General features: G+C 38.2%; 3 protein-coding genes and 2 long non-coding RNA genes across 6 annotated transcripts; 4 read left to right on the forward strand and 1 right to left on the reverse strand.

Annotated features, from left to right (window-relative positions):
- Nucleotides 1-915: 915 nt before the first annotated feature.
- Nucleotides 916-4941, forward strand: LOC125139452. Its single transcript, XR_007138501.1, has 4 exons — nt 916-1019; nt 1218-1290; nt 2190-2321; nt 4744-4941. It is a non-coding gene; the product is annotated as an uncharacterized LOC125139452 (long non-coding RNA).
- On the reverse strand, nt 4508-8542 carry LOC125139458. The gene is made up of 3 exons (XR_007138510.1): nt 8404-8542; nt 6470-6600; nt 4508-6332 (listed from the first exon to the last, which is right to left on the reverse strand). It is a non-coding gene; the product is annotated as an uncharacterized LOC125139458 (long non-coding RNA).
- Nucleotides 5657-7289, forward strand: LOC125138479 (GTPase IMAP family member 7-like). The gene is made up of 3 exons (XM_047803597.1): nt 5657-5830; nt 5991-6069; nt 6197-7289. Exons 1-3 carry the CDS (start codon nt 5786-5788, stop codon nt 7045-7047), a joined length of 975 nt encoding a protein of 324 aa, XP_047659553.1. The 5' UTR covers nt 5657-5785; the 3' UTR covers nt 7048-7289.
- Nucleotides 8530-27069, forward strand: LOC125139451 (guanine nucleotide-binding protein G(I)/G(S)/G(O) subunit gamma-5-like). Of its 2 annotated transcripts, XR_007138497.1 has the most exons (4): nt 8530-8719; nt 10153-10279; nt 10787-10857; nt 27029-27069. XR_007138497.1 is itself a non-coding variant. In XM_047803635.1 (3 exons), the coding sequence occupies exons 1-2, from the start codon at nt 8627-8629 to the stop codon at nt 10276-10278; spliced, it is 219 nt and encodes a 72-aa protein (XP_047659591.1). In that variant the 5' UTR covers nt 8530-8626; the 3' UTR covers nt 10279; nt 10787-12344. The 2 variants fall into 2 exon arrangements, 1 of the variants encoding a protein (XP_047659591.1); XM_047803635.1 differs by lacking the exon at nt 27029-27069 and having other exon boundaries at nt 10787-12344.
- On the forward strand, nt 12526-15380 carry LOC125138473 (afadin- and alpha-actinin-binding protein-like). Its single transcript, XM_047803617.1, has 8 exons — nt 12526-12562; nt 12744-12807; nt 13052-13187; nt 13392-13454; nt 13973-14090; nt 14220-14298; nt 14659-14776; nt 15198-15380. The coding sequence occupies exons 1-8, from the start codon at nt 12541-12543 to the stop codon at nt 15363-15365; spliced, it is 768 nt and encodes a 255-aa protein (XP_047659573.1). The 5' UTR covers nt 12526-12540; the 3' UTR covers nt 15366-15380.
- Nucleotides 27070-27504: the final 435 nt, after the last annotated feature.

The following is a 27504-nucleotide window of genomic DNA, read 5'->3' on the forward strand; positions in this document are numbered from 1 at the left end:
ACACACACCAGCACTGAATGTATCTTTTTTTTGTTCCAAGCAGCTTTATTGTACTTGGGGATCGCAGAAAAACGTTTACTTTGAAACGTTTACTTTTCACATACTGGCGCCCCCTACTGGTGGTATAATTAATTAACTGCTGATTGTAGAAAGTGAAAGTTGTAAGGTTTCGCAATTTAAATGTGCGTCACATTCACAAAACAGGCTAAGAACCGCTGCTTTAAAATAATCTGTTGGCATTTAGTGGGCTTTCAAGAAAAAGAGCTTTCTTTAAACAAATTCTATTTAAAAAAAACGTTAAACGATTTGATTACTGATTACAAAAATAATGCAAAAGTTTAAAGCCTTAAGCAATCTAACACTTTCCTCCATTTAAAACATAATACTAAACAACTGAAGTTGCCAAACCTTGTAAAGCAAACTGAAAAGAGGAACAGAATCAAAAGAGAAATGAAAGTATAAATTATAATAGTGTATGAAAATATAAAAGTGTCAGCGAGGCGGGGATAAAATACACCCAAATGCAGAATAGCCCAAAAATAAACAGGTTTTATTAACTAAAAAACATGTAACAAGGATGCAGCCAATACCAGACCAGACATTTACAGTTAAATACACGACACAATTAAACACATAAGGGAGAGGTGTGCAGAGGCAGAGAGGAAGAGACAAGAGCAGGGCAGACACAAACATAAACAAATGCACGTGGCCAAAGTCCGGGCTGAGACCTGACAAAAAGTTTTTATATCCAGGGCAGTCTTTTTTTTTCTAGTTATACACTGTGAATTTATCTCATCTCACAAGGCAACACGTTGCTCTCACTTCCTACTTTATTCTGCGTGTCTATATGACTGACAGCCCTGAGCAACCAATCAGAAAGCGCAACTGAAGCGCTTGCTTATTGCACGATTATTACAGAAACTGACTTCCACGTTACTGTCACATCAGACCAAGGAGAGAAAGCTGTAAATAACTGTAGGGTTTTCAGGTCATCCAGTTACTGGGTTCATAAACAATGAGTACTTTTTTTTAATATATTTTGTATATGCTAATAATATGTGTTTCTCTACCGCAATATGTCAAAAATTAATGTTTAAAAATATGAATTGTTTGAAAAATAAATTGCTGCTGATTCGTCAATTTTTAATACTTTCTTTAAAATATGTGCTTAGATTTGTTGTAAATTTTTTATACCTGGCTTGTGTTTATTGTGTTAGAAGTTGAAACTAGACAACTATAACGGAAACTAACAATGGAGCTGAACAGAGAAGGAGAAACGCTTTATAACAGGTAATAATCTACCACTATATAGGTTTATATATTAAGAATGCTATTTAAACTAGTATTATTTATAGTGTGTTATGTAGCAGTTTGGCGTCGCGTCTCTTTCAAGGTAGAAAAGTTACTTTCGTTTTCATAAACACACTATTAGGAAGACACTTCTTTTAAATGTGATTTCTAAATGAAATTCTAATGCGTCATTTTAGTCATTTTGGAATACAACAGATTCGGAATTATTTCGAAAATGCATTTGAAAAGATGTGAGAAAAGAAAAGAAAAGAAAAGAAAAGAAAAATGAAAGTGGTAAACTGCACTTCCTGAAAGCTTTCAGATTTCAGGGGCTTATCTTCCTGCTATAGAACGGTGTCTTTATATAAGTTATGAATAACTTATGAATAAACTCATTAGAAATGAACATAAATACAGCACATTTACAGTACCTACGCTAAACGTTTTTACACTGTTACAATAAAAAAATCGTTCATGTTAAACAAAATAAAAATACATTTACTAATGACATCAGTTAAGAAATTGTATTGTTGTTGCAAATTTATATATTCGCTTTTAAATACATTTTTAAGAGACAGAGGAAATCTCTGACACCAAAATATTTCACTTATTGCTGAAATAAAAGGGACATTTCAGCTTAGTAGACCATCAAACCCATCAGATCACAGTGACCTTCTCTGTGCTCACAGAATTAATAAATTCATTTTACTGAGGAATCTTAAAGTAACTGATCTTCAAATCACTACTTATATCAAAATAATTGAGCCAGGAGGATAAAAAGGACATATTATAATGGAAAGCTGTGTGTGTGTATGTGTGTGTGTGTGTGTGTGTGTGTGTGTGTGTGTGTGTGTGTGTGTGTGTGTGTGTGTGTGTGTGTGTGTGTGTGTGTGTGTTAGTGAGAGAGACAGTGACAGTCAGGAACTTCATAGTCGTTCAGTGACATCTTACGAGCGCACGGAGACAGATGCATCTATGGACCGGGACACCAGTTTTACTAAAGAAGAACCAGATCATTCCAACAGTTCACAGTAAGACTAATGCTAGGGAACAGAAGAATGGTACAAATCTCTGAATACAAATCTTTTTTTTTAGATGCAAAATACAAAGACCAACAAAACAAAACGCGCGCGTGCGTGTGTGTGTATATACATACATATATATATATACTCACATACATAAATCAAAGAGGAAAATATATTAATAATAATAATTATAATGACAATAATAACAATGAAGACAGTAATAGTATCACACAAGACAAAATGTAAATGTAAAATTGGGTATGAGGAAGGTGACAATATCAACAGTAATATCAATAATAATAATAATAATAATAATAATAATAATAATAATAATAATAATAATAATAATAATGAAAAATCTAATTAATAAGAAATAGTAATAATAGTATTAGCAGTAGTAGTAATGATAAATATATTTACAAATATACTCCTTTCATCCAGAATGAGGTGTAGGTCAAAGGATCAGGAAGAGGACAAATAGAAATGGTAGTAGTAATAGCAATAATAATACTGATACAGCCATTAATAGTAATGATAATAGTAGTAGTTATAATAGCAATAATAATAATAATAATAATAATAATAATAATAATAATAATAATAATAATAATAATAATAATATAACGGTAATATTGATACAACTATTAATGATAAGGTATTATAAAGCTGCCGCTGATAACCCTCATGGCAATGGCATAGTATAGACCCCCGCCAGCGTCATACGGCCTATCAAGGTGAGGTGCTGCGGGATCCATGGTCCCAAAATCCATACCCATCCCCAGCCGTCCCGCACATGCCACGCTTACCCTGTTTGTGTGTGTGTATGTTTTTTTGTTTGTTTGTTTGTTTGTTTGTTTTTTTGTGGAATATATATGGCTGCTTTCATTGTTATACTCATGATATGTTTGTCAACTAGTGTATAATGCATTAAAAAAGCATGGCGTGTAGCATGGAACCAGCCCAGTGCAAAGCCCAGGCCACCACACCCGCACCACACTTACCCTATGTATTTTTTTATTTTTTTATATTATTATGCTCCAAATGAATGTGTGTGCACCTCATCTAATATGTGATGCATTAAAACAGTGAGACAAGTGCTGGGCCAGCCGGAGACAAGAAATATCAGACAAAAGTACAAGCTGGAGGGTGAAACTACAATGCCCCCAGCCCCACATCACACCCACCCACAACTAATCAGAACTGCACATGGCAGGGACTAGTATGCCACAGCCAACCAGGTTCCAGAAGCAGCGAAAAAGGGAGAGAGAGAGAGAGAGAGAGAGAGAGAGAGAGAGAGAGAGAGAGAGAGAGAGAGAGAGAGAGAGAGAGAGAGAGAGAGAGAGAGAGAGAGAGAGCGAGAGAGAGAGAGAGAGAGAGAGAGAGAGAGAGAGAGAGAGAGTTTTAAATATAATATTAGAAGTATTTAATTTATATTTATTAGTCTGTGTTGCTGCCTCTTCCTGACCCTCCCTCCTCCCAATCATGTGTGATTATTGATGTGATTATTGATGGTGTATCATTGAGGATGGCTTCAGACAAAGAAGGTCAATGGATTTATGACTGTTTGAAGTTAAAGAGAGATAACCAAGACGAGTGTAATTCTGATGTATTATTTGAATACTCTGAATACAAACTCTAAAACTCTAATCATGGTTGGTGTTACATGTAGATGGTGTAACATTGTATTATACAGTGCATTTACCTGTAGTATCAATCTCAAGATATTTCCTATTTACTTGACCTTCTGACCTATTCTAGCTTTTCCACTAAACTCTACACAATACATTTTCTTTTGTAAAACTGCAACCATATCATCTCTCCTTATAAGACGTTTGGTTACTCTCTGTTCAAAAATAAATGTGGAACCATATGTTTAGGTTTAGGAGTTCCTTGGGATGGTTGGTGGTAGAGTTGGTCTTGGTGTGTAATGCTAATGTTAATCAAGGTAGACTGTGAAATGTTAAAGGTACAGATTACCAGGATTGGAAAAAATAACTTAGATTTGCACATCAGATCACTGCACTAACCTGTACTGTAATTTTTTACTAACTACAATTAATTTAAAAAGTTATATACATATGTTGTAAATGTAAAGAACATATTTCATACAACAATTATAATTATATTATTCTAATAATATATTCACATTTAAGTGTTTAAAAGCTCTTTGTAATGAAGGAGTACGGGGATTCATGTGCAGAACGATAAACAGCTTTATTTAAAGGAAAATCACAAAACTTGAAAATAATGAGTTTCATACTGAAAAATTGTGGGATTTTACAGCGATTAAAACAGCAGTCACGCCGGTCTTCAGTGTGAAGTATCAACATTCGTTGCGTATCGAGCCGTTCATTTTTTTGCCACGTTTAAACAGGATGATGTATTTTAAATGTGAAATTACAAGTAACCATTTATCAATTTCCAACAGAGAAAAAGAAAAGAAGATAAAAAAGAATGAAGAAGGACAGGAGAAGAAAAACATGTCTTACAAGTTAAAGGAAATGAAAGAAAGCAACACCAGACTTAAGGGACAGTTAGAGCAAGTGACTACACAGTTGACTGAAAAGGAAAAGGAGAGCAATAGACTTAAGGGACAGTTGGAGGAAGTGACTAGAAGGTTGACTGAGAAGGATGAGGAGAGCAATAGACTTAAGGGACAGTTAGAGGAAGTGACTAGAAAGTTGACTGAAAAGGACGAGGAGAGCAATAGACTTAAGGGACAGTTGGAGGAAGTGACTAGAAAGTTGACTGAAAAGGAAAAGGAGAGCAATAGACTTAAGGGACAGTTAAAGGAAGTGACTAGAAAGTTGACTGAAAAGGAAAAGGAGAGCAATAGACTTAAGGGACAGTTGGAGGAAGTGACTAGAAAGTTGACTGAAAAGGACGAGGAGAGCAATAGACTTAAGGGACAGTTGGAGGAAGTGACTAGAAAGTTGACTGAAAAGGACGAGGAGAGCAATAGACTTAAGGGACAGTTAGAGGAAGTGACTAGAAAGTTGACTGAAAAGGAAAAGGAGAGCAATAGACTTAAGGGACAGTTAGAGGAAGTGACTAGAAAGTTGACTGAAAAGGAAAAGGAGAGCAATAGACTTAAGGGACAGTTGGAGGAAGTGACTAGAAAGTTGACTGAAAAGGACGAGGAGAGCAATAGACTTAAGGGACAGTTGGAGGAAGTGACTAGAAAGTTGACTGAAAAGGAAAAGGAGAGCAATAGACTTAAGGGACAGTTAGAGGAAGTGACTAGAAAGTTGACTGAAAAGGAAAAGGAGAGCAATAGACTTAAGGGACAGTTGGAGGAAGTGACTAGAAAGTTGACTGAAAAGGACGAGGAGAGCAATAGACTTAAGGGACAGTTGGAGGAAGTGACTAGAAAGTTGACTGAAAAGGACGAGGAGAGCAATAGACTTAAGGGACAGTTGGAGGAAGTGACTAGAAAGTTGACTGAAAAGGAAAAGGAGAGCAATAGACTTATGGAAAGGTTACAAGAGGCAAATCATATGAACAGGAAATTAAAGGTTAGTATCATTTTATAAAAAACATTTTTACATCTCAGACCATTAGACTATGTTATAGATGAGAATGTGCTTACTACATATACCTGCTTGAACATAACATCTTAAAGGATTGGTTTGTAAAATATCAATGTCTCAAAATATTTGTCTGCCTATTCTATAGAACATTCATTCTTTCATTTGGCTGACCTCCGTTCTGGTTCTGGTTCCACTGGGTATTGGATTATATTTTGATTTTAAAGGTAAATGCTGATCAAACTACAGCTACCAAATTTCAAATCCAATATTCCCACTAAAGTTATAGATTATGCTGTAGACCACAGTATTATCCATATTATCTGCTTTGTTTTGTATCAATCTGCTTTTTAGGACATGAAGTGAATCATCCTGAGCTTCGACTGATGTTAGTGGGGAAAACTGGAGCAGGAAAGAGTGCATCAGGAAACACCATCCTGCGTGAAGAAGCCTTCAGAGTCGAGGCATCTCCTGCATCTGTGACCACAACCTGTAAGGCGAAGAACAAACTCCTGGATGGAAAAAACATCACCATAATTGACACTCCTGGTGTCTTGGACACATGGCTAATATGGAACCGAAAGGCCAGTCATGCACATGATTGTATCTCCATGTTTTCTCCCAAACCTCATGTCTTCCTGCTGGTGATCAGGCTGGGAAGATTCACGTTGGAGGAGAACAATGCTCTGAAGTGGATTCAGGAGAACTTTGGAGAAGAAGCTCTGAATTTCACCTTGATTCTGTTCACTGGTGGAGATCTGCTGGAAAAAAAGCCAGTGGAGAACTTTATCAGTAATAGTTATGAGCTCCAGAATCTTGTAGATACCTGCAAAGGTAGATATCATGTTTTAAACAACTATGATAAAAGTAACCGCACACAAGTCACAGAGTTGTTAGAAAAGATCAATTTAATGCTACACTTGAACATGGGTTACTTTTACACAAAAGAGAGTAGTAACTTTAAGAGCAAAGAGATGGCAATCAGACAGGAAGAGGAATTAAAGAGGAAAGCTTTGAAAGAAGAAATGCAAACGGAGGAGAGAAGGAAGATAAATAAGATGGCAATGAACCTGAGAGATGAGCAGTATGAGATCAAAAATCTGAAGGCAGAGTTAGAAGATGCATATCAGACATCTTTCTGGTTTAAGGTCTCAACTGGCTTCATAACTTTAATATTGATCATTGTGTTTTGCAAAAAGAAGTAAACTAGTCAAAGCATTGGGGGATTTTCACAGTTAATCAGGCCAGGGCTTAAAATAATAGTTTGTGTTATCTTTAAAACTAACAGCAAATTGAGGTTAAACTTAAACCCATTTTCTAAGTATTCTTTTTTTTAAATACTTTACATTTTATCTTACTTACAAAGGTTTTACAAATGATAATAATCATCTGGAGTTCACAAAATGTTGTGTTGTAGTGTTAGGATTTGTAGTGAATGTATTTTGATTTTTTTTTTGTTCATTCATTAAAATGAAAATTTTTAATCAATCATCTGTATCTTAATTTTATTTTAATGCTTCAAGACTACAGAACGAACCACTGTCACTGTTCAAGAACATTGTGGCATGAACATGAAATTTTAATTTCACTTAAATTTCATTTTATACTACTAAGAGCTAACACTTTTTTCTTAGTAAAAAAAAGTACCTTTTCATGAAAGGTACGTGACGGAGAAATCTTCCAAAGTCTTAGGGCTGAAATTGGTTATTAATTAAGATCTCAGATAAATACTCTAGCCGCTTATACACATCTGCCAAATTCTGTAACATGTTAAATGTATTCAAGGTCACAACAAAGTCAAATGGAAAAAGGCACTTGTAATGGGGTTAGACCCTATAACAAGAATAAAACTACTGCTAGTGGATAGGAATGACTGGGGAAAAATTCATAGTACAGGTAGATTTTGGTTCAAACAGAAGTTACAGAGGGCGAAATCTTTTGTACTCATTTCTATAATAAGGGGAATCAGTAATTGGTGCTTCCCTGCCCACTCCTCAGTACGATACAAGAACCAGAAACCGGGCAGGAAAGACACAACATCTTTCAGCTCCTCCCTTCTGGCAGAGCTACAGAACTTTGTTTACCAAAACTGCCAGACACAGGAACAGTTTCTTTCCCCAGACAATCACCCTGATTAACAACTCACCATAATTATATTCCCTGCTGCAGAGCATTATCAGAGTACTGCATTATCAGAACTGTCAGTTATCACATCATTCATATACGTTAAATTTACATTTACAATTACAGCATTTGGCAGACACCTTTATCCAGAGCGATGTAAATGCTTAAATCTCTAAAATTGAATACATTAATGCTGGCTCACTATGTTACACACCCTACTGCTACTGTATATTGTTCAAAAAGCATAATATTGCGCAATATTGTTATTTGCACTACCGTGTACTCACTCACACTTTATGTACATAACTGACCAGTCATATATTCTGTATTCATATTTAATACTCATAGTGCCTATTGTCTCACATCCTCTGTATTGTCTTGTATAGACTGTATTGTCTTGTATTGTATAGTATAGTGTTATTTATGTCTGTACTCACAAACATCTGGAACAAAATTCCTTGTGTGTCTCAACACACTTGGGAAAAAACCTGATTATGATTTCACAGGTCTATCTGGCAACCTTTTAAAGTAGGTAGGATTTCACAGATTGCCTGGCAACCTTGTTTAGTAGGCGGGCGCTGAGCAAATATTGAGCGCTTCCGGTTTTTGTTTCTTGGGCGTTTAAAATATTTTAAGTCGCGAATCTGTAACTTAGTCGTCATGTCGAACAACAACGCCACCAGTACGAGCCTGGCCGTCGCTCACAAGGCTGTGAAACAGCTGCGGCTCGAAGCCAGTGTCCGCCGAATTCATGTAAGTCCTGAACAAACCTTTATAACCGAGTGTAAGTTTTGGGGTGAATCCGAAATCACTTCGTCCTGCCTGCACATGAGCACTAGTTGTGGTGTCTTCCGCTCCCTACGTAGGGCACCACGACTATAACGTAGACTGATTTGGGACTTACCCAAAGGAGTGACACTAGTTGCTAACAGAGGAGTTTAAAATAAATTCAGATATAAAATAATGGATTGATTATTTTAAGTGTTTGAGTCTGTATATGTGGGGCTTTTTAAAAAAATATTATATATGTACATATTTATATTTCAATACATTTTTACAGCCAATTGTCTCTCATAAACTTGGAGAAAAGGCTAACGTTAGCTTAGCTGCTAGTTAGCTTAACTTCTTGTTTACTTTATCAAAAAAAACTGAAAAATCCGAATCTTTTTAAGAATAATACAGAATAAATTCACACAAAAAAAAAGCTTTATTTTATATCTTCTGGTATTCTGAGACTTGCATTTTACGTTTTTTACTTTTAAAAACTCATAAAAATTAATAAATATGCTTCGTTTTAAGAAAATGTTAGGGCAGTTTTTTGTTTTAATTAAATACGTGTTTTAAGTCAAAGCATTTCATTAATTATATTATTATTGACTCATGAAGGTGTATAAACACAATGAACACGTATTGTCCTTCTGTCCACTTTAATAGGAACAGCCAATCAGTGAGACAATGCAAAAGAAAATCAGTTAATGTTCACATCAGACACCAGAACAAAGAAAAGTCTCATCTGTGACTTGAACTGTGTCTTCATGTTGGTGGGAACTGGCATTTCCACACGAGTTTACATTAAAGTGGCCATTAAAACAATCCTAGCATTGATGTGAACCTTCACTGAAGCTCATGTATCTGCACGATTGTGTACATTGTGCTTCTGCCACATGATGGGCTGCTGAGAACTGGTATATGGATGTACAGGTGTTACTAATAAAGTGGACAGTTTGTGTATGGTCTTATAGACCTAATGTGTGTGTGAAATGTATATTTGGCAGTTATGTGGATGAACACTTGATGTGGATTTTGTGGATGTCATATTACTTGATGATAAATGTAGTGATTGATTGAGTGACTGACTGACTGACTGGTTGAGTGACTGAATGACTGGTTGAGTGACTGAATGACTGACTGATTGATTGATTGATTGATTGAGTGACTGACTGGTTGAGTGACTTGATTGATTGATTGACTGACTGACTGACTGACTGGTTGAGTGACTGACTGACTGGTTGAGTGACTGACTGACTGGTTGAGTGACTGACTGACTGGTTGAGTGACTGACTGACTGGTTGAGTGACTGGCTGATTTGATTGATTTATTGATTGAGTGATTGTTATAATGAAGCTTTGCGTTTGTATTTTTCCAAGGACTCGTTGTGCTTAATGTTAACCCTGTTGTTTGATCAGGTCTCCCAGGCAGCTACAGATCTGAAGAATTTCTGCCTCCAGAACGCTCATAAAGACCCTTTGCTGATGGGTGTCCCATCCGGCGATAACCCCTTTCGCCCTCCCAAATCATGTGGCCTGCTCTAAGGTACTCGTTCTCCAGCCGTTCATGATGTGGATTGTAATGAGAAACAGTAGCAGTAATATGTATCACTTCTTTACATGCTTTTAGTTACATTCCTGGCTTCACGCTTTCATCGTTTTCAGATTATAGGTGCAAAGTGAGGTCTGTGAACAATTAATAAGTTGTACATGACAAAATACTCCTGTGAGACTGGTCTAAGGAATCAACCATGGCAGTCACTTGTCGCGTTAATGTTTCGCACCTGATTGACATAATACTGAGACATCAGAGTTTAAATATAACCAATGTTTTCTGCTTATTGCTTGTGAACGTGGAAAAGTAATGACTGTCAGCGTACACATCTTCCTTTTAAGTGCAAAGACACCAAACATCATTTAAATAACTGAAGGGTAAAGTGAACTTGAGACATTTTATTTTGGGAAAATTTCAGCTCACATTAAATTATCTAATCAAATGTCAAACATTTTTGCTTTATTACATACACTAATTTTTTTTCTTGCTCTGGCACAGGTGATGGTCATCCAAGAAGACTCCATGGAGCAACACGTACACACCCACAAACACACACACACACACACACAGCTCTTCCTGCTGGATGTCTTGCTCCTACACTGTACATGATCCCTAAATTGCAGTATCACATTTACACTAAACAGGTCCTGAAAGAAAGGCCCACTTCCTGCCTTCTCAGTGCTTTAGACACTATAGATAACTGATTAAAAATAATTAACTTCTACTTTTAAACATGGGAGAAAAGTTATGAAAAAAGAGACCTTGGTGTTTGGGATTTAAAATGCTGAAGTGGATCATTCAGAGCAGGATTGTACTGTTACTTTTTTTTGGGGGGGGAGTTAATGTTGCCACTTCTCACTAGTATATTAAGACAGAATCCTTCCACACACTTACAGACTCTCTTTACGTACTGTAGTTGCAAGACTTCAGGTAGCTCTGAAGTTTAATGTTCATTTTGCTTGGAGAAACAAAGTTCTGCATCATTTTACGAATCTGTGTCAGGTGATTAAACTGCTAGCAAAACATGCTCTGTTATGTAATTTAACGCTTGTCCTGATACTGTAGTGTTACAGTGCTGATATCAGTTTTTCGGTCAAGTGCGTGAAATTATAAAGTCATCAGCTTTTTAATGGGTTTCTGATTGTCCACTGAAGAACATTACTATAATGTACTATAAGCGTTTCAGCTGTTATTACGTCTACCGTAAACACACTACACAGACAGAAGCTTAAATCTAGAAACATTAAGACCCAGTGTTTAATAAAGTATGAAAGAGCTACCAGTAAATCCTATCTCATCTGGAGAACACGAGAGGAAGAACATTGTTTTTAAAACAGTGTTAGGAACGAGCACATTAGTAGCGGCTTCTTCGTTGTATGAGGCGCAGCAACCTGCCTTGTGGAAGCTTTTCCACCTTTTTCATAAACTTCACCTTCTAGCATTGATATGAAGACAAATAGAAGATATTTAGATAAATGTTGGGAGAGGTTGTTAGAGGTTATTAAAGGTTTCTAACACCAGGGTGCAGATTTTCCAAAGTGATTCTTTTGATACAAATTTATTAGCAATTGATTTACATCAAAAAGATTGGAGTGTTGGTCTACTGACTTATATTAGTATTATTCTCCACATGTGTTTTGCTCATCATCATTAAACCCTAATCCACACACATTCCTGATCACATGTGCAAATTATGACACTATATATGTGCTGTGTTTTGTACACACACACTTACACATACATACTCTCTCTCTCTTTCTCTCTGGATATGCAAGCTGGATAATTACTAATCGTTGGGTAGAAAGATTTATAACACTACAGAGACTTTAACACTGCAGCATAAATTCTTTGTGTTTTGGGTGATTTTTTTTTCTTTCTAATTTAGTTTGTATTTTCACGTTCAGTAAAGTATGAAAAAGAAACTCTAATCCATTCATTGCTGAACCTTAGACCTTTTCTTAATTATTGTTTGTTTGTGTTTAGTGAGACTCTACAATCAGTGTGCCTTACAGTGTCATTGTAAATTTTTCAGTAAATCTACACACTTTACCTGTTATCTGTGTGTGACCTTATTTCTTTTTAACGTTCTGTAATTTACCTGGTGATTAAATGTAAACAATAATGTGTGTGGAGAGATCATTGCAGCTCGGTTGGTTGTGTGTGTAACTGATGAGCAGTAATAACATCCACCTGAGGCTGGGCTCACACTCTCAGGGTCAAGTCCAAATCCCAACCGAGTTTACACGTCGTTCATGCACGAGGTCACGATCACGAGTAAGGATTCTAAACCTAAAGAAAAAACATTCATTTAACTCTAGCTTTGTTTATGAGAGATAAACATCATAGTAGCTGATGTTCCTGCAAGTCATTTTAACTGGAACTTAAATGTATAAACGATGCGTTGTATATTAACACGTGCAAATGTACATTAAAACAAATCTTCATCTTTGATCAGGTTTAGATGATGTGGAAGAATGTGGTTTAGCTACGACCCTGAACATCTCCCGCTGGACTAGACAGTGAGTTAAATTAAACCTGAAGAAGGACACGTCAGCTGGTGAACGTGTCTCAGATGATCCAAGTTTGTGCATTAGAACTAGTTTAGGGTGGTGTGTGTGTGAGTGTGATTGTAAGCTTTGGGTCTGATGGCGTCCAAACAAGAAGGAAGACTGCTAACATCTCGTTACAGGGTTCACGAGACCTCAGGTGTTACTTAATTAAAGACTCATCAAAGCATCTAGTCACTAATTAATCTCACGTCAGTCAGGGTCCTGCAGTGTTCCTGGTTTTCCTTCTCTACCAGAGGTCCAGAGCACACGATCGTTGCTTCAGGTCAGTTTTCCATGCAGAGCTTCCAGCAGGATTCACAAAGGAGACTCGAAGGAACAGATCAGTTCAGGTGCAGTGAGAAGGGAAGGGAAGTGAATTAGATGTAGCTGTAAACGGATAAAAACTCTACTGTGTCGTTCATGAACGTGCGGTGGTGAACAGAATAATCACCTTTGTGGTGGTAACTCTTCGCATGTGATTTATTCCTTCTATATTAAACAGCTTTCTTTGTTCTAATGATGTGTAAAGTGACTGTGTGATTCCACCATCGCAGCTCATGGAGAGAGATCAGTTCATCACCAGGCTGCGAGATGCTCTTCAGGGTGAGAGGGAGAAGGTAAGGAGGGACTGTCTGTGTGTGTGTGTGTGTGTGTGTGTGTGTGTGTGTGTGTGTGTGTGTGTACCTGTACCTGTACACGTTGTACACTATCATATTGATACAGGAGACGTTATTTTTCATGACGCGCACACTGCCTGTAAAGCAGCACTTTAGCGCCTCCTGCTGGTGTAGTAAAGATTTGTCTAATAAGTGCTGCAAAAAATCATCTCTATATCCTGACCAAGCACCAAGAGTTAATAAAGTATTTCTGTTTCCCAGTCTCTAACATCAGTGCTATGTAGCAAGTAAACAATAATGCTAATTTTGTTCTTTTAAGAGAAACACGGGTAAATTTTTAATAATGCTTATGCAAAATTTATAACAGGATCAGTTTCCCAAGTGAAATGAATGAAGGATTGTATTATTTTAAGTGGAACATTTTTTTTTTTTTTTTTTTTACTGACTGGAAGTATAAGCCATTTCCCAAAAACATTCTCTCTCTCTCTCTCTCTCTCTCTCTCTCTCTCTCTGTGCAGACCTCCAAGCTGCAGTCTCGCAGTAACCAGCAGGCATTAGAATTAAAACGCAGAGAGCAGCTCATCAACAGGATGAAGGAGAAGCTCTCGCAGTTTACAGACAGACACCGAGGCCTGTGTAAGACGCACAGAGCCACTTTGCTCTCTGAATATTGTTGTTTATCACACTGTAAATCTACAAACAGTGATGTTCGTGTTCAGGACTGGGGTTTAGAGAATCTGTGGCTATATTTTCTCTTCCTTACAGCTATAGAGACCATAAATGCTCATCCTAAGCTGCTAGGACAGAGAGAGCCTGTGTCCCGGAGAGCACAGTCTGATGGCAGGTACAGTTTATATGTCCTGTATGCCAGCATCCTCTTATCTACACAGTTCAGCTTTTAGACTGGAAAGATAAAAGGCTGGTCTCAAAAATACATACAGACTCTACACAGAGCTCTGATTTAAAAGTCAACAAACTTTAAATCAGTCGTTTGGTTTACTGCATTGTGCAGGTCCAGACAAAGACCAGATGTAAGTTTTCCTATCTGAACAAAAAAAAAGGACAGACCCAAACAAAACAGAACTTTAGGTCCTCATTCATGTATCCCCAAATTCAGAGATTATTTGATATCCAGGGTCATGTTTCAAACTCTTGGTTTTTGTCTGTTAAATATGTTTTTTTTTATCTGTCTATCTATATGAAGGAAAGAGGAGGCTCTGAGGTTAATGCTGGAGAGGAGGGAGGCTGAACTCAGGGAAGCTATGAAGCTGCGTCACAGCCTCACGACTCTACTGCACGCGCTCAGAACTGACATGCAGCAGGTGATGAAACAGGAGCTCATATGGTTACAGGAAACAAACAATATTGGGCTAAAACTTCATGGATTCTGGCTTTTCTTGTTTCTATTACCTCCACAAACTGAGATTTCTTATCAGTTCTGTAAGTCTCTGGTTAAGGGACCGCCTGCCAAATGTCATATGTGAACATACAATTAAACATTTGATTCTTTTAAAAATAAATATTTTATCAGATATTTAACAGATTTTTCCCATTAGGTCTTAAACACTGTTTTGGTTTCCCCACATTGACAAGTTGAATCATTTTCCAAAGATTTGTTAATATGTGAGAAAATGAGACAAGATTTTTTTTTTACACCAGAGCTGATGTAGCGAGCGAGCACTGAATGAGTGACCTGAGGTTCTTCTATCTCTGAGAACTTTCACTTCTTGTTTTGTGGCTCAGACTCTAGAGGAGGTTGTGAACACCGAGGAGGAGGAAGAGGAGAAGACGGCCACGAGCAGGCTAGTCCAATCAGAGCAGTCGCTTGGTGATCATGTGACAGGTGGTGTGTTTCTGGAGTGGACACACGTACAGAAGAGGATGAGGGAGCTGCAGGCACAAAGTGTGTGAATGTGGTTTGTTGGTTGTCCTTCATTTAGAAGCAGAAATGAGGAGTGTGTTTCAGTCAGCTCTCTAGGTGGTGAATCAGTACCTGGTGTACACAAGATGCGTCTCTGGTAAAGAATCTGTCTCCCTAAAATCTGGGACACTTGTGCCTCATTTTCCTGTGAAACAACCTTCATTTCCTTGTCAGTCACTGGGATTTTAAAACAAACAAGCAAAAAAAAAACATTTCAGCTTTAAGCATCATGTAATTGCTAGTTTAATCACATTATTCTTTCATGGGGGGCTTTCTATGGCGGCAATGCAGTAAGTCGCGTTTGGCAGGGCTCCTGGCATGTTTACCTAATGTAGTGTTTTTTTCTTAAAGTGTTATTTCGAAAACTCTACGCCAGAAGTTTTAGTACTGGACCCTCTTGCTAAGTTGATTCTAAAAAACATTATTCTTTCATGGTGCCTCAAGCAGGATTGTAGGCTCACTAGTGGATTTTTAAATTGTTAAAATGTTGAGACTCAAACGAACCAATAAGATTTCATTTGAGAGCCACAACAATAACCAGGTGCTTACATTTGTAGACAAAGCTGGCTGAAAGTTTGGTTCATCTACCAAGGAAGATCATGTGTGCGCATCAGAGCTCCCTGTCTCTTGGTTGTTGTGGTGCAAATGTTCCGGTGTGCAGGAAAGACATTGTGATTGAGAGAGACCGCTCTTAAAATATCAGACTCCCTGATCAGAGCTCTGACTACTGAACTAGAGAATAGACTGAGACCCACCAGAACTTTTTTTGAGGTGTGTGTGTGTGTGTGTGTGTGTGTGTGTGTGTGTGTGTGTGTGTGTGTGTGTGTGTGTGTGTGTGTGTGTGTGTGTGTGTGTGTGTGTGTGTGTGTGTGTGTGTGTGTGTGTGTGTGTGTGTGTGTGTGTGTGTGTGTGTGTGTGTGTGTGTGTGTGTGTGTGTGTGTGTGAGATATCCGCTACAACATGGAAACTCATAATCAGAACCAGGTTTATTTTCCAAGTGTGTTTACACATACAAGGAATTTGGTTCCTCAAAAGTACAGACATAAATAACACTATACTATACAAGACAAGACAATACAGACATAAATAACACTATACTATACAAGACAAGACAACACAGACATAAATAACACTATACTATACAATACAGACATAAATAACACTATACTATACAATACAAGACAATACAGACATAATTAACACTATATTATACAATACAAGACAATACAGACATAAATAACACTATACTATACAAGACAAGACAATACACAGATAAATAACACTATACAAAGCAAGACAAGACAATACAGACATAAATAACACTATACTATACAATACAAGACAATACAGACATAAATAACACTATACTATACAATACAAGACAATACAGACATAAATAACACTATACTATACAACACAGACATAAATAACACTATACAATACAAGACAATACAGACATAATTAACACTATATTATACAAGACAAGACAATACAGACAAAAATAACACTATACTATACAAGACAAGACAAGACAATACAGACATAAATAACACTATACTATACAATACAAGACAATACAGACATAAATAACACTATACTATACAAGACAAGACAATACAGACATAAATAACACTATACAAAGCAAGACAATACAGACATAAATAACACTATACTATACAAGACAAGACAATACAGACATAAATAACACTATACAAAGCAAGACAATACAGACATAAATAACACTTTACTATACAAGACAAGACAATACAGACATAAATAACACTATACAAAGCAAGACAATACATTTACAGCATTTAGCAGATACTGTTATCCAGACTTACATTTTTATTTCAGTTTATACCCCTGAGCAATTGAGGGTTAAGAGCCTTGCTCAGAGGCCCTGCACTGGCAATTTGGTGGACTCGACCAAGTATTCGAACCAATGACCTTCCGATCAGTAGTTGAACCTTAACCTTAACCACTGAGCTACCACATCCCATATCTATACAAGACAGACATAAATAACACTATACTATACAAGACAAGACAATACAGACATAAATAACACTATACTATATAAAACAAGACAGTACAGACTATACAAGACAAGACAGACATAAATAACATTATACTATACAAGACAAGACAATACAGACATAAATAACACTATACTTTACAAGACAAGACATTACAAACTATACAAGACAATACAGACATAAATAACGCTATACCAGACAAGACAATACAGACTATACAAGACAATACAGACGATTTGATATAATATAGACAGTATGAGTATTAAATATGAATACAGAATATATGACTGATCAGTTATGTACATAAAAAGTGAGTGAGTACATGGGAGTGCAAATAACAATATTGTGCAATATTAAAACTTTTTGAACAATATACAGCATCAGTAGTGTGTAATATATATGGATGATGTGATGACTGACAGTCCTGATAATGCAGTACTTATGCTATGAAGCAGGGAATATAATTATGGTGAGTTGTTAATCAGGGTGATTGTCTGGGAAAGAAACTGTTCCTGTGTCTGACAGTTTTAGTAAACAAAGCTCTGTAGCTCTGCCAGAAGAGAGGAGCTGAAAGGTGTTGTGTCCAGGGTGGTGTGGGTCAGTAGTGATTTTTCCTGCCCGGTTTCTGGTTCTTGTATAGTACAGGGGAGTGGGCAGGGAAGCACGGATTATTTAATCCCCTTATTATAGAAATAAGTACAAAAGATTTCGCCCTCTGTAACTTGTTACAACTCGGGAAAATAGGGTATTGTATTGTGTGTTTTTGTACATGTCTGGGTGCAGGTTGATTCCAGGCCAGAGTTTGCAACCTGCCCTAGCCTGTCCTGATCCTGCCCCATATTGATGACATTATCACTAATGGTCTATATAAAGAGGAAGCAGAAGAAGAAGGAGAAGGGTGTTGTTAGTAGTGGTGGTTTGTTGTTGTGATAGTTGGATTATTGTTATTTTGAGATTGTTGTGGTATTGACTTCTGCCTGTTTTTTGACTCTGAGCTTGGTTTACCCTTTGGACTTGTTGCTGTGTTGCACTTTTGTATATATATATATATATCACTGTACAATTGTCACTGTTTCACTGGCAGTAGCGGTGTGGCTGCCTTTTTTCTTTGGGAGTGGGTTCCCTTTTTCCCCCGTGTGTGTTTGATAGGGAAGTTGATAGGGAGTTAGGGAAGTTCCCCTGTATTTTTCTTTTCTTTGTTTTCAGGTAAGCATAGTTATCTCACTGTTAGCCCTTTTTATTTATTATTTTGGCCTGGGCCCACCTTGAAGAGATGCCTGTGTACTGTTGGCTGTGTATGTGTATATATATATATATATATATATATATATATATATATATATATATATATATATATATATATATACTTTATATCTGTAAATACACTTACCTACAAATTCTACCTTGTGTGGTTTCTTGTGGTATTTTTAAAGATATCCAATCACTGAATCCCGAGCTTTAACGCTGTGCAGCCCAACCCTAGATTGGGTTGTAACAAATTTGGGGGCTCGTCCGGGATATCTTTATATTCAGTGTATAGTGTGTGCGGGTATATTGTCTGTGTGGGTCATGGCATTTGATTTAATCATGTTTACGCTTGTCCTTCATTGGAAGCTTTTGATAGGTGCAGGAAAGATGATCTGCTCCTCATTGCTGATTTTTTCAATGTGCCAGTTTGTCGGACAGCTAGCAAAAAGGTAGTCAAAGCGGAACTATATGAGGCACTGGCGGCTCAACAGGTCCTACCTGAGCGGGAAGTGCTCCCGGGAAGCACTGTACAGACTACCCAACCCCTCCAGGTTCCCAGCAGAGCGGAGGCTAGGACGGAGCTGGAGGAGGCTGAGGTAAGCTGGTGTGGTAGATCCGGGTTGGCAGCTCGCTCTAAAGGAGCTTGAAGTGGAGATTAAGAGGCAAGAGTACAACACGCAGCTCTTGATAGTCTGTGAACAGGAGTTGGATATTGAAGGGAAAAAACTTGACTTGGCAGCTCAGCGGCAGAAGCCGCTGCCGCTGCCACGAACGTTCAGTTCCTCGAAACCAACCTCCCCGTCTCCTATTGCCTCTGAATGCTCCAGGCCACCGCCTGCTACAGCTGAGTCCTCATCCGTAAGTCCGTTTGTCTTTGATGTTAGCCAACATATTGGTTTAGTGCCTGTGTTCCGTGAAGATGAGGTTGATGCCTACTTTGCAGTTTTTGAGAGAGTAGCCACTACGTTGGACTGGCCAGAAAGTTTATGGACATTGTTGCTGCAATGTAAACTGTCAGGTAAGGCACAGGAAGCATGTTCTGCTCTCACTCTTGAGCAGAGTTTGAATTATGACACAGTTAAAGCAACAGTGATCCGTGCATATGAGCGTGTGCCGGAAGCCTACGGACAAAACTTTAGGAACACTGTTAAGTCTCCTCACCAGACCTATGTTGAGTTTGCACGTGAGAAAACCACACTGCTCGATAAATGGTGTTCAGCTAGTGGGGTAAAAGATTTTGACCAGCTTAAAGAGTTGGTATTGCTGGAAGAATTTAAGTCATGTCTGCCAGAACAGTTGGTAGTGCATTTAAATGAACAGAAAATTGAAACCGTGTCTAAAGCTGCTATATTTTAAGGTGAGTTTGTATTAACTCATAAGGTTGTGTTTAGTCCACCCTCATCTCGCAAAGATGCATCGGCACATTCCTTTAAGCCTACAAATAGAACGGGAACCATGGCTAATCCCTCAGTTGGCTCTCGTACTTGTTTCTATTGTCATGAGATGGGTCATATCATTGCCAACTGTCCCGTGCTCCAGCGGAAGCAAACTAAGCAGCCAGCGGAGGTTAAAAAGGTTAATGCAGTAGCGGTTTCAAAAGGCATCTCTGAGAGTCACTGCCTCATTGAGCCAATGTTTAGATCTTTTGTATGTTCAGGATATGTCTCATTAAGTACTGAGGATATGAAACAGTCTGTAAGAGTACTGAGAGATATTGGTTCGGCACAGACATGTGTGTCGGAAAGTACACTACCGTTTTCTGAAGCCTCGTATGCAGGTAGAGATGTCTTAATTCAAGGAATTGGTATGGAGGTCATTCGTGTGCCATTATATCATGTATATTTGGAAACTGAGAATTTCTCTGGGCTGGTTAAAGTAGCTGTGCGCTCAGAGCTACCAGTCGCAGGAGTTTCAGTCATTCTAGGTAATGACATAGATGGAAATTTCGTTTTACCCGAAGTAGTTTCTGAACCAGTGACTGATACTTCTCAAGTTGGTGACCAGTATTCTTCTCTGTTCCCTGTTTGTCTTGACACGAGCCCAACAAAAGAAGTTTGGTGATGTAGTTTATTTGTCAATGTCCTTCCTATCTCAGGAGGAACCTTGTAAAAATGTTAGTGACAACATTGAGATGACAAATAAGAATATCTATCCTGGCCCTGAGGTAGATTTGCCCATGTCTCGTGATCAGTTAATGTCTGCTCAGCAATCCAACCCTTCATTAGGACAGTGTTTTGAGTCTTTCTATAATCAGTTTGATGTTCAGCAGTATCAGAGCAGGTATTTTGTGGAAGATGGAGTGTTGATTAGGAAATGGTCCCCTCCCGGGAAATGAGGATCCTTGGTTGGAAATATTCCAGGTAGTGGTTCCTAGTTCGCTGAGAAATTATGTTCTCAACTTAGCTCATGATCATCCTTGTTTTGGACATGCAGGGATCCACAAGACTCATCAACGTATCTTGTGTTATTTCTATTGGCCTGGTATAAAGAATGATGTTGTACAATATTGCCGGACTTCCCATACATGTCAGTTAGTGGGTAAACCTAATCAGGTTATTCCACCGGCTCCCCTGAAACCTATCATAGTCAGCACAGACCTGTTTGAAAGGATTATAGTGGATTGTGTTGGTCCATTGCCTAAAACCCATTCTGGTAATTCTTACCTACTGACTATAATGTGTGCTGCCACCTGTTTCCCTGAAGCATTCCCTATGCATACACTTAAGTCAAAAACAGTGGTTAAGGCCCTTATCAAGTTTTTCACCACATTTGGTCTCCCTAAGTGTATACAGACTGATCGTGGGACAAATTTTACATCACGGCTGTTCTCCCAAGTAATGGACACGTTGCAGATTTCTCACCAGCTTTCCAGTGCTTACCATCCAGAGTCACAAGGTGCATTGGTGCGCTTTCATCAAACTCTTAAAACCATGCTGCTCACATTCTGTGTAGAAGCTGGTAAGGATTGGGATGAGGGGTTCCTTTCGTACTATTTGCTATACGTGATGCGGTGCAAGAATCTCTTGGTTTTAGCCCGTCAGACCTTGTGTTTGGTCACTCTTTGAGGGGTCCCCTGAAAGCCCTGCAAGAACAGTGGTTGGCTAAGTCTTCTCCCCCTTTGGGTAAAACAATTGTGAAGGATGTTCGACTTCTTCATGAGCATTTAGAGTTAGCATGAGAGATGGCAGGAGCTGCATTGCGCTCTTCACAAGCGGCTATGAAAGAGCGGTATGACCGTAAGGCTGTTTTTCGCTCATTTTGTGTTGGTGACCAAGTGCTGGCGCTATTATCGGTGCCTGGATCCTCTCTCCAGACCCGGTTTGCTGGACCATATGAAGTGAAGCAACTAACTAAGTCCCACTAACTATGTTCTCAGTATGCCTGGTCGTAGACGATGTGTGTGTCACATTAACCTGTTAAAACAGTATCATGCTCGGCCTTCGCCAGCGGAGTCCAAACCTGCCCCAGCTGTGACATCGGTGATGACCCTCTCTGTAGGTGGGCAGATTCCTCCTGCTGAATACTCCTCTGAAGTTGATTTACAACCGTATGTCTTCCCTTCGTTTAGTGAACCCTGAAGCCTTACAGCGGCTGCCAGAAAAGTTGCCTCTATCATTCCAGGAAGACATTAAAGGATTAATAGGTAGATTTCCTAAACTGTTTGCTGATGTGCCATCGCGTACTACAGTCATTGAACATGACATTGATGTGGGTGATCATAAACCGATTAGACAACACCCATATCGGGTGAACCCTTCTAAGCGTGCAATTATGCGGCAGGAAACTGATTATTTATTGGAAAATGGGTTAGCTACGCTGAGTGTGAGCCCATGGTGTTCCCCTTGTGTGTTAGTGCCTAAAGCTGATGGCTCCTTTCGTTTCTGTACTGATTACAGAAAAGTTCACGCTGTGACAAAGCCTGATTCATTTCCTATCCCGCGAATGGAGGATTGTGTTGATTCTGTTGGGGCAGCTAGATTCACCAGTAAGTTGGACCTTCTTAAGGGTTATTGGCAAGTTCCTCTTACCCCTCGTGCCCCTGAGATCTCTGCCTTTGCTACACCTGATAATTTCCTCCAGTATACTGTTATGGTGTTTGGCCTCAGCATAATGCCACAGCAACCTTCCAGAGGCTGATGAATAGAGTTTTGGGGGATGTTCCGAACTGTGCAGCATACTTGGATGATGTGGTTGTCTTTTCGGATACTTGGAAGCAACATCTTAAACACTTAGAAAATGTTCTCAGACGCGTCCTTAGTTCTGAACTTGGATGAATGTGAGTTTGGTATAAAGGAGTTGTCTCCTATTTGGGTAAGCAGGTAGGACAAGGGGATGTCAAGCCATTAAGTGCCAAAGTTCAGGCTATATGTATGTTCCCAGCTCCTAAGACTAGGCGTGAGCTCCGTCGGTTTTTAGGTACGGCTGGTTACTACCGATGTTTTTGTAAAAACTTCTCTGATGTGGTTTCACCCTTGACTAACTTATTATGTAAGAATGTGTTGTTCAAGTGGACTCCAGAATGTCAGTCTGCCTTTGAGTCTGCTAAACTTCTCCTGACTAGCTCACCAGTTCTGTCTGCTCCAGACTTGAAAAAAATTTGTAAGTTGGAAGTTGATGCGAGTGGCACAGGTGCAGGAGCAGTGCTTCTGCAAGATGATGATTTTGGGATGGAACACCCAGTCTGTTATTTTTCAAAGAAGTTTCTAAAACACCAGCTTAACTACAGTACGATTGAAAAAGAAGCACTTGCATCGTTGTTAGCGATTCAACATTTTGAAGTTTATCTTATTGATAGCCCTATGCCGATACAAGTCTTTGTATGGTCTCTGATCATGCAAGGTTTTAATTTAGTGCTTGAGCATAAAAAGGGCAGCCAGAATGTGTTGGCTGATGCCTTATCACGGGTTTGAGGTTACGATTATTGGTTTTTTTTCTGTGTTGGTTGTGAACCAATATTAGGTTCACACTTAGATGGGGGTGTTACAACCCGTGAAAATAGGGTATTGTATTGTGTGTTTTTGTACATGTCTGTGTGCAGGTTGATTCGAGGCCAGAGTTTGCAACCTGCCCTAGCCTGTCCTGATCCTGCCCCCATATTGATGACATTATCACTAATGGTCTATATAAAGAGGAAGCAGAAGAAGAAGGAGGAGGGTGTTGTTAGTAGTGGTGGTTTGTTGTTGTGATAGTTAGATTATTGTTATTTTGTGATTGTTCTGGTATTGACTTCTGCCTGCTTTTTGACTCTGAGCTTGGTTTACCCTTTGGACTTATTGCTGTGTTGCACTTTTGTGTATGTGTGTGTGTATATATAAAATCACTGTACAATTTTCCCTGTTTCACTGGCAGTAGGGGTGTGGCTGCCCTTTTTCTTTGGGAGTGGGTTCCTTTTTCCCCCGTGTGTGTTTGGTAGGGAAGTTGATAGGGAGTTAGGGAAGTTCCCCTGTATTTCTTTTCTTTGTTTTCAGGTAAGCATAGTTATCTCACTGTTAGCCCTTTTTTTGTTTATTATTTTGGCCTGGGCCCACCTTGAAGAGATGCCTGTGTACTGTTGGCTGTGTATATATATATATATATATATATATATATATATATATATATATATATATATATATATATATATATATATATATATATATATATATAAAATACTTTATATCTGTAAATACACTTACCTACAAATTATACCTTGTGTGGTTTCTTGTGGTATTTTTAAAGATATCCAATCACTGAATCCTGAGCTTTAACGCTGTGCAGTCCAACCCTAGACTGGGTTGTAACAAACTTCTGTGTGAAACAAGTGAAAATCTACCTGTATTATGCCTTTTTCCCCTCTCATCCCTATCCACCAATGAAATGAAATGAAATTTAAGTGAAATTAAAATTTCATGGTCATGCCACAATGTTCTCGAACAGTGACAGTGGTTCAGTAGTCTTGAAGCATTAAAATAAAATTAAGACACATGATTAATTAAAAGTTTTCATTTTAATGAATGAACAAAAAAAAAATCAAAATACATTCAGTGCAAATCCTAACACTACAACATGACATTTTGTGAACTCCAGATCATTATTATCATTTGTAAAACCTTTGCAAGTAAGATAAAATGTAAAGTATTAAAAAAATGGGTAAGTTTAACCTCAATTTGCTTTTAGTTTTAAAGATAACACAAACTATTAGTTTAAGCCCTGGCCTGATTAGCTGTGAAAATCCCCCAATGCTTCCACTAGTTTACTTATTGTTGCAAAACACAATGATCAATATTAGAGCGAGAAAGCCAGTTGAGACCTTAAACCAGAAAGATTACTTATATGCATCTTCTAACTCTGCCTTCAGATTTTTGATCTCATACTGCTCGTCTCTCAGATTCATTGCCATCTCATTTATCTTCCTTCTCTCCTCCATTTGCATTTCCTCTTCCAAAGCTTTCCTCTTTAATTCCTCTTCCTGTCTGATTGCCATTTCTTTGCTCTTTTGTGCTTGCTCCAAAGTTTTCCTCTTTAATTCCTCTTTCTGTCTGATTGCCATTTCTTTGCTCTTTTGCGCTTGCTCCAAAGCTTTCCTCTTTAATTCCTCTTCCTGTCTGATTGCCATTTCTTTGTTCTTTTGCGCTTGCTCGAAAGCTTTCCTCGTTAATTCCACTTCCTGTCTGATTGCCATTTCTTTGCTCTTTTGCGCTTGCTCCAAAGCTTTCCTCTTTAATTCCTCTTCCTGTCTGATTGCCATTTCTTTGCTCTTAAAGTTACTATGTTTTTTTGTGTAAAAGTAACCCATGTTCAAGTGTAGCATTACATTGATCTTTTCTAACAACTTTGTGACTTGTGTGCGGTTACTTTTATCATAGTTGTTTAAAACATGATATCTACCTTTGCAGGTATCTACAAGATTCTGGAGCTCATAACTATTACTGATAACTGCTCACCTTCATTCACCGTCCAGTCTCGTATGCTATGCTTACTAACTCGACTCTCCCATTCTTCTTCTCAGTAGCGTTTCCAGATCCTGATCTGCACGTTACCAGATTCAACTCCTTATCGAGCGTGTGTTTATCGGAGCAAGGGCGAAGCGTCCTTCACCACGTCCCCAAGCTTTGCAGCTTTACCTCAGACCTGCACTATCAATAAACACTGGTTTTGATCTCATCTGTGCGTTCATTGTCTTCTGTACGTTACACATACTCCTTCATTACAAAGAGCTTTTAAACACTTAAATGTGAATATATTATTAGAATAATATAATTATAATTGTTGTATGAAATATGTTCTTTTCATTTAGAACATATGTACATAACTTTATTAATTAATTTTAGGTAGTAGAAAATTACAGTACAGGTTAGTGCAGTGATCTGATGTGCAAATTATTTTTTTTAAATCCTGGTAATCTGTACCTTTAACATTTTACAGTCTACCTTGAATAACATTAGCACGGCACACCAAGACCAACTCTAACACAAACCATCCAAGGGAACTCCTAAACCTAAACATATGGTTCAACATTTATTTTTGAACAGAGAGTAACCAAACTTCTTATGAGGAGAGATGATATAGTTGCAGTTTTTCAAAAGAAAATATATTGTGTAGAGTTTAGTGGAAAAGCTAGAATAGGTCAGAAGGTCAAGTAAATAGGAAATGTCTTGAGATTGATACTACAGGTAAATGCACTGTATAATACAACATTACAACAAGTCTATTGTTCTCCTCTTCCTTTTTAGTCAACTGTGTAGTCACTTCCTGTAACTGTCCCTCAAGTCTATTGTTCTCCTCTTCCTTTTTAGTCAACTGTGTAGTCTCTTCCTGTAACTGTCCCTCAAGTCTAATGTTCTCCTCTTCCTTTTTAGTCAACTGTGTAGTCACTTCCTGTAACTGTCCCTTAAGACTATCGCTCTCCTCTTCAGTCAACTGTTTATTCACTTCCTGTAACTGTCCCTTAAGTCCCTTGCTCTCCTTTTCAGTCAACTGTGTAGTCACTTCCTGTAACTGTCCCTTAAGTCCCTTGCTCTCCTTTTCGGTCAATTGTGTAGTCACTTCCTGTAACTGTCCCTCAAGTCCAATGCTCTCCTTTTCAGTCAACTGTGTAGTCACTTCCTGTAACTGTCCCTCAAGTCCATTGCTCTCCTTTTCAGTCAACTGTGTAGTCACTCCCTGTAACTGTCCCTTAAGTCTATCGCTTTCCTCTTCAGTCAACTGTGTAATCACTTCCTGTAACTGTCCCTTAAGTCTACTGTTTTCCTCTTCCTTTTTAGTCAACTGTGTAGTCACTTCCTGTAACTGTCCCTTAAGTCTATTGTTCTTCTCTTCCTTTTTAGTCAACTGTGTAGTCTCTTCCTGTAACTGTTTCACACGCACGCACGCACGCACGCACGCGCACGCACACACACACACACACACACACACACACACACACACACACACACACACACACACACACACACACACACACACAAATACAGCTTTCCATTATAATATGTCCTTTTTATCCTCCTGGGTCAATTATTTTGATATAAGTAGTGATTTGAAGATCAGTTACTTTAAGATTCCTCAGTAAAATTAATTTATTAATTCTGTGAGCACAGAGAAGGTCACTGTGATCTGATGGGTTTGATGGTCTACTAAGCTGAAATGTCCCTTTTATTTCAGCAATAAGTGGAATATTTTGGTGTCAGAGATTTCCTCTGTCTCTTAAAAATGTATTTAAAAGCGAATATATAAATTTGCAACAACAATACAATTTCTTAACTGATGTCATTAGTAAATGTATTTTTATTTTGTTTAACATGAAAGATTTTTTTATTGTAACAATGTAAAAACGTTTAGTGTAGGTACTGTAAATGTGCTGTATTTATGT

This window comes from Tachysurus fulvidraco, chromosome 18 (genome assembly GCF_022655615.1).
Source record: "Tachysurus fulvidraco isolate hzauxx_2018 chromosome 18, HZAU_PFXX_2.0, whole genome shotgun sequence".
Classification (NCBI taxonomy): domain Eukaryota; kingdom Metazoa; phylum Chordata; class Actinopteri; order Siluriformes; family Bagridae; genus Tachysurus; species Tachysurus fulvidraco.